This window comes from Musa acuminata, chromosome BXJ3-7 (genome assembly GCF_036884655.1).
Source record: "Musa acuminata AAA Group cultivar baxijiao chromosome BXJ3-7, Cavendish_Baxijiao_AAA, whole genome shotgun sequence".
NCBI lineage: Eukaryota > Viridiplantae > Streptophyta > Magnoliopsida > Zingiberales > Musaceae > Musa > Musa acuminata.
Genome location: NC_088355.1, coordinates 37,415,767 through 37,423,190, shown reverse-complemented (window position 1 = coordinate 37,423,190; position 7,424 = coordinate 37,415,767). Strand labels below are relative to the sequence as shown.

Below are 7,424 nucleotides of genomic sequence, written 5' to 3'. Positions count from 1 at the left end.
AGTTTGGTTAGGTACTCCTTCTGATTACTCTGATTTAAAATTTTTTGGGTGTCCAACATACATGCATGTAAATGAAGGAAAATTAGAGCCTCGAGCTAAAAAGTGTATTCTTCTTGGGTATGCTTCTGGGGTGAAAGGATACAAATTATTGTGTTCTGATCCCAAATCACTAAAATTTATAATCATTTGATATGTTACTTTTGATGAATTGTTTATATTATCTTTCAAAGAGGAATCTACTAGTTGTACAAATGATAGTGCGCAGAAGCAGATGGAGCTTGAGATTGGTAATTCAGATTCTTTTAAGTTGAACTCTTCTACTCAAAAAATGCTAATAGATGGTCCCGAATCTACTGATAAAGATGATCTAGAGGAAGAGCAATATTCCATAGCCAAGGATAGACCACTGAGAAATATTCGACCACCACAAAGATATGTAAATTTGGTTGCATATACTTTGTCTGTTATAAAAGAAACAAGTGAAGTTGGTGAGCCTACTTCCTACTTAGATGCAGTTTCTTATGATAATTCCTCAAAGTGGTTGATCACGATGAATGAAGAAATTGAATCTCTCCATCAGAATAGAACTTGGGATCTTGAGAAGCCGCCTTCCGGTAAGAAAATTGTTGGATGAAAATGAGATACTATTACTGAGGGAAAAGTCCTTGTTCAGAAAATTTATACGAAAGACAATCCAGCTGATATACTTACGAAGCCTCTTCCAGTTTACAAGTTCAAGCAGTGCTTGGACTTTGTTGGTGTTCATTGTTGGTGATTGTCCGTTGGGGCTTTTATGATGAAGGTGGAGCAAATTTGTTGGGACATGCCAAGGTGGAGATTTATTAGTTTGGCAAGTCCCATAGTCCTACATCGGGAAAATCATGCTTGTTATCTCTTATTGGAACTATAAATAAGGGTCTAGGCTTTGAAGTCAGATGCACTACAAGAAAAACCTAAGTGTTTACTTTGGGTTTAAATCCACACTCAGTTAAATAGTTTGGACTTATAGTTTGGGTTTTTCTTGTTTTGTATTTTCAAGTGTTTTATGGCCTAAGAACATCTTCGTAAGGCATTTGTAATAGTCTCTCTTTTATAGTAATGATTTGCTCCTCTTTCGATCGTGAATGTAGGTCAAGGTCAATTGACCGAACCACATAAATCAGGTGTTCTTGATGTTCTTGTCGTTTTATCTTTTCACTTTATTGTTTTTGTTAGATTACTAAAATTAGCCTTTGGTAAATTTTCTGGAGCTAACTCTAACAAAAAGTCCTATAAAAGAATCAGGAATAATCAAATTACAAGTAATAAGAACTAATTGTGGTTCTGATTATGGGATAATGAGTCAGTTAAATGCCTTCTTGTAGACCATATATAGTCGTCCTGGCGTGCAAAAAGCTCTGCGTTCCATGCACCATCGTGTTCTTAGGAAAGGCATGAGCATGAGGGTGGAAGAAGTCCTTCACATGGTTGGAGGGGCAGGGGAAACCAGCTATGCCTCCAATTCTAAGTTTCAGGTGGTTCCTCTTGAACTGTTTGTATGAACTTAAAAGCTTATACATACCTAGCATTCACCACATCCGATCATGGTTTGCTGACTGCGTCACAGGAGAAGCACTTCTCATGACGAAGCCAGTACTGGACGATGCAATAGGAGGGGTTTACAAGTCGCTACACCCTGTGAAGATGGTGGTCGCCGACTTAGGTTGCTCCTCGGGCCCCAACACTTTCGTGGTGATGTCCGAAGTGCTCGACGTCGTCAGCGACCTACGACGAAGTCTGCAGGAACGTCAGGAGCCACCGGAGATCCAGTTCTTCTTAAATGACCTTCCGGGGAACGACTTCAATCACGTTTTCCGGTGTCTGGGCGAGTACAAGAGGAAGGTCGAGCAAGAGAAGGGGAATCTGCTGGTGCCCTACTACGTGGTGGGAGTGCCGGGCTCCTTCTACGGCAGGCTTTTCCCACGTCGGAGCGTCCACTTCGTCCATTGTTCTGGATCTCTCAACTGGCTCTCTCAGGTTGACCTCCTCTTAAACGGTAGTATACGAAGCAGTCGATACTGCTGTCTGATAGCTCATTCTAGCTATCCTGAAACGTCAGGTTCCTCAAGGACTCGACACCGAACGGGGTGCCTCACTCAACAACAAGAACATCTACATTACAGAGACAAGCCCACCGGAGGTTGTGAAAGCATATCAACAGCAATTCCGAAGAGACCTTTCAGAATTTCTCAGGTGTCGGCATGCAGAACTCTGCTACGAAGGCAGACTGGTGATTTCATTTGGAGGCAGGAAAAGTAATTGCCCGACCTACGGACAGATGAGACACCTCTGGGGACTCTTAGCTGAGGCCCTGAACGCTTTGGTGTTAGAGGTAAGAAGTAACATCGATTGATGACATCGTGACAACTGATTCATCGAGTTATTTACGTATCAAATCCAGGGAATGATAGAGGAGGACAAACTGGTAACCTTCAATCTGCCACGTTATGCGCCTTCCATGGAAGAAGTGAAGGCAGTCATCCATGGTGATGGTCTGTTCGATGTAGAAGAAGCACAAGTTTTCGAGGCTAATTGGGACGCGTTCGACGACTCAGACGATGATTCTGCTGCATTCGACAGTGATCTAAGCGGCAAAAACGTGGCAAAATACGTAAGAGCAGCGGTGCAACCATTGATTTCGGAGCAATTCGGCGACGCCATTCTCGATGAGCTGTTCGCTAGATATGCAGCAAATGTTTCGAGGCACCTCCTTCAGCAGAAAACTAAGCATAGCGTGTTTGTCATTTCCTTGAAGAAAAAGAATGAAAGCCATCTCGCTGCTGGTTGATGGACGGACTTGCAATGTGCATTCGACTCCATACTATTATGTTGCACTTTATACTTCTTTTTTAACAAGGTTATTAAGCCATCAACCCTTATACTTCTATTACACAACTAGGAAAGTGAAAAATGAGGGAGTAATCAATTATGGTTCGGGATGGATATTATATTGAAAATTTTGTTTAATATCTGATATCACATTGTATCTATCCATCGATCCATTCTCGCTCTAGTGATCCCAAAGTGTCAGGTTCCTCAAGGACTTGACACTGAACAGGGAGTCTCACTCAACAAAAAGAAGGTCTACATTGCAGAAACAAGCCCACCGGAGTGTCATAAAAGCATATATCAAGATCAATTCCAAAGAGATCAACTCGAGATTTGCAGCTAATGTTTCGAGGCATCTCCTCAAAGAGAAAACTAAGCAGAACGTATTTGCCAATTCTTGAAGAAAAAGGATGACAGCCATTTTGCTGCTGCCTGATGTTCGACTCCGTCCTTTGCGTCGCAATAGGAACACTAGACATTTCGTCGAACACCCTTTTGAGTGTCGTTGCGAGTTGCACCAAAGAGCACTGTCCTTGGGCAGTAAACCACCATCTTGTAGACTATATACAGAGTCCGGGGGCTTAAAACTTAGCATTCCATGTTGGGGATGGAGGAGCAAGGAAAAACAGAATACTACAATACGAGTAAAAAGAATCCTTTCGATTCAAGAAAACTGTTGTAGTATTAAAAGCAGGAGGAACACTTACAAGATACCAAGTGCACACAGACTCTCTATCTATCTGTCTCTTTCTCTATATCTTGCTACATGAACTACGGTCCTATTTATAGGACCTAATGACAACCACCCTATAACTACTAGATCAAGGTAATTATTGAAATCACCCTATAACTACTAGATCATGATTGAGGTGGTTATTTAAATTATCCTATAACCACTAAATCATGATAACAATCTAGATAGATAACTATGAATCAAATCTCAACACTCCCCCTTGATTCATAGTTACATACACCAATTTGCAACATAAGATAAACATGCTTTCCTTTCGGACTGGAAGTGATTTGGTGAGGATATCCGCAACTTGTTCATCCGTTCCATAATACTTCATTGTTATGGCTCCACTTGCCTGAAGTACTCTTTTGATCATCTAAAGCCCCTGCACAATTAGTATCAGTAAAACCAAATAATTTGCATTTAAATTTTGTTTTGAACATCCATTTTAACCCAATCGCTTTCTTTTCTTTCGGTAGATCCATTAGCTCCCAAGTTTTATTCTTCTCAATTGACTTGATTTCCTCCTTCATTGCTTTTCTCCATTCCTCTTTTTTAACTGCTTCCTCAAAAGTTGTCGGATCTGAAATAAACAAAGCAAATGTTGAGTTATAAATTTCTGTCAGTGATCTGAAATTTCTTGGAGGGGTTTCATCTGAGGAATCCGAATTTGAACTGCTATTGGGTGAGGTTGACGATGAATTTGTTGGAGCAGGATCTGTCACTTGATTCTGCGGAGTGTCTAGTTCTGTTGGAATCTGCATTTGTGTTTCACCTTTATTGGTCTCCCAATTCCAACTTGCCCTTTCATCAAACATAACATTTCTGTTAATAATAACTTTGCCACTAACAGGGTTATATAATCGATATGCTTTCGATTGTAAAGAATAACCAATTAAAATGCATTTCTCTGATTTTTCATCAAGCTTGTGATGATTTTGTGAATTCACCAAAGCATAAGCAATACAACCAAAAATTCTTAGATGTCTAACACTTGGTTTCATACCATACCAAGCCTCAAAAGGAGTTTGATTCATAACAGCCTTTATTGGTGAAATATTCAACAAATAAACTGCTGTTGCAATTGCTTCTACCCAAAACTGATTTGGAAGATGTTTTCCTTTAAGCAAACTTTTTGCCATTTCAATGACAGTCCGATTCTTACGCTCAGCTACACCATTTTGCTCCGGTGTATATGGTGCTGTCAATTCTCTGTGAATACTATTTTCTTCACAAAAAGAACTAAACTCATTAGATAAAAATTCACCACCTCTATCTGTCCGAAGTGTTTTTATATATCTACCACTTTGTCTTTCTACAAGTACCTTAAACTTTCGAAAATTATCAAATGTTTCAGATTTCAATTTCAAAAAATATACCCAACTCATGCGACTATAATCATCCGTAAACAATAAAAAATATTGACTTCCACCAAATGATTTTGTATTCATAGGTTCACATAAGTCAGCATGAATTAATTCAAGACAATTAGATGCTCTCCATGCTTTTCCAATAGGAAATGATTTTCTACTTTGTTTGCCATAAATACATCCTTCACATACATCAAGTGTATTAATCTTAGGCAATCCAAAAATCATTCCTTTTTGACTTAACAACCTTAAACCTTTAATGTTAAGGTATCCATATCTTAAATGCCATAAACTAGACTCATTCTTTTGAGTTGTGATAGGCGCATGCCTTTCAATATTTGACACATCAAGTGGAAACATCTTGTTTTGTGTCATGCAAACATTTACTATAATCAAACCAGATTTCTTATCTCTAATAGTGCATGAACCATCATCAAATATTACTGAATATCTATCATTTACTAATTGTCCAACACTCAACAAGTTATGTGATAAAGTAGGAACAAAGAAAACATTATCAAGGTATTTTACCTTTCCTTGATTTGTCTTCACCTCAATTGTTCCTTTCCCTTCCACTTAGATTTGCTTGCTATCTCCAAATCTAACTTTCAACTTGTGAGTTTCATCAATATCTCTAAATATTGATTTTATGCCTGACATATGATTAGAACATCCACTATCCAGAAACCAAATATCATTTGAGATATTATGAACATGTGAATGAGTCATAAACAACTTACTATTTTCCTCATTTTTCTCCACATAGCTTGCTTGCTTTTCTCTTTTCCGGCAATCTGCCTTCATGTGACCAAACTTTTTACAATAGTGATATCGAATTCCACTTTTGTAATTTTTTTTATCATCATTTGATTGCCCTTGTTCATCAAAGTGTCCTCTTCCTCTTCCATTTCCTCTACCACGAAATCCTCCTTTGCCACGTCCTCTTCCTATTGATTTTTTGTCTTCTTTTGAAGTAGAAGACTCCTCCTTAACCTGAAATGCTTTTTCTTCACTTTTTTCAAGTGATCTGTTCAACCTTACTTCATGTGCTTGCAAGGAACCCATTAGTTCATCAAATGAATAAGTAGATAAATCTTTTGATTCCTCAATTACGGCAACAATATGATCAAATTTCGGAGTTAAACTTCTCAAAACTTTTGCAACAATTATATGATCAGGAAGATATTCACATAAGATTTCATTTGACTAACAATTTCAGTCACTCGAGAAAGAAAATCTTGCACTGATTCATTGCTTTTCATGAACAAAATTTCAAACTCACGACGGAGGGTTTGAAGTTTTACCGTAATCACCCTTGATGAGCCTTGAAATTCATTTTGAAGTATCAACCAAGCTTGCTTTGAGGTTGTCGCTGCTGCAATTCTTGAGAAGATCGTCTCATGTACAGCTTATTGAATGAAGAACAATGCCTTTGAGTCATTCTTTCTATTCTCCGTCAGCCTGATTTCGTCATCTGGATCTGCATATCCATTCTCTATTAAGTCCCAAAGATCTTGAGACTTGAATAGAGTCTTCATCTTGATACTCCAAAATTCATAACTTTTGCCCGAGAAGATGGGGATAAGGGGTTGAGACATGGAATTGCCATTGAAAGCCATAATGCCCAGTTCAGATTGAAACTAGGCTCTGATATCACAAATGTTGGGGATGGAGGAGCAAGGAAAACCAGAATACTACGATACGAGTAAAGAGAATCCTTTCGACTCAAGAAAACTGTTGTAGTATTAAAAGCAGGAGGAACACTTACAAGATACCAAGTACACTTACAAGATACCAAGTGCACACAGACTCTCTATCTATTTGTCTCTTTCTCTATATCTTGCTACATGAACTACGGTCCTATTTATAGGACCTAATGACAACCACCCTATAACTACTAGATCAAGGTAGTTATTGAAATCACCCTATAACTACTAGATCATGATTGAGGTGGTTATTTAAATTATCCTGTAACCACTAAATCATGATAACAATAAAAAAATATAATCATATAAAAATAATCTTTAAAAATAAGTAAATAAAATTATACCTTTATATAAATAATAAATCGTATTGGTTTCTCATTAAATCATTTGATAATTTTATAATTTTAGATAAAGTTATTAGATACTTTAAAATTAAAAAAACTATGTTAGCATCCTACAAGGGCTGAAATGCTAATATAACATCTAGATCAAATGTATTTGCATTTGGAACGTAGTATTTGCATTGACACTCCATAGTATAACATCTAGATCAAATGTATCTTGTCGTTTGCTATGACACTCCATAGTATTTGCATTAGGAACGTAGCTGCTGCCCGCAAGTGAAATGATGACCACTAAAGGTCATTTCCCATAATAATATTGTTGTCGACAAAGTTAGGTGTTGTCGACAAAGTTAACTGCTTGGGAGGAGTTTTAATTAAATTTAAATTTCTTGATGGATTAGGA

General features: G+C 37.8%; 1 protein-coding gene across 1 annotated transcript; it reads left to right on the top strand.

Moving 5' to 3' along the window:
* Positions 1 to 1,358: 1,358 nt before the first annotated feature.
* LOC135642727 (anthranilate O-methyltransferase 3-like) lies at positions 1,359 to 2,912 on the top strand. Its single transcript, XM_065159112.1, has 4 exons — positions 1,359 to 1,514; positions 1,607 to 2,016; positions 2,099 to 2,371; positions 2,441 to 2,912. Exons 2-4 carry the CDS (start codon positions 1,621 to 1,623, stop codon positions 2,825 to 2,827), a joined length of 1,056 nt encoding a protein of 351 aa, XP_065015184.1. The 5' UTR covers positions 1,359 to 1,514; positions 1,607 to 1,620; the 3' UTR covers positions 2,828 to 2,912.
* Positions 2,913 to 7,424: the final 4,512 nt, after the last annotated feature.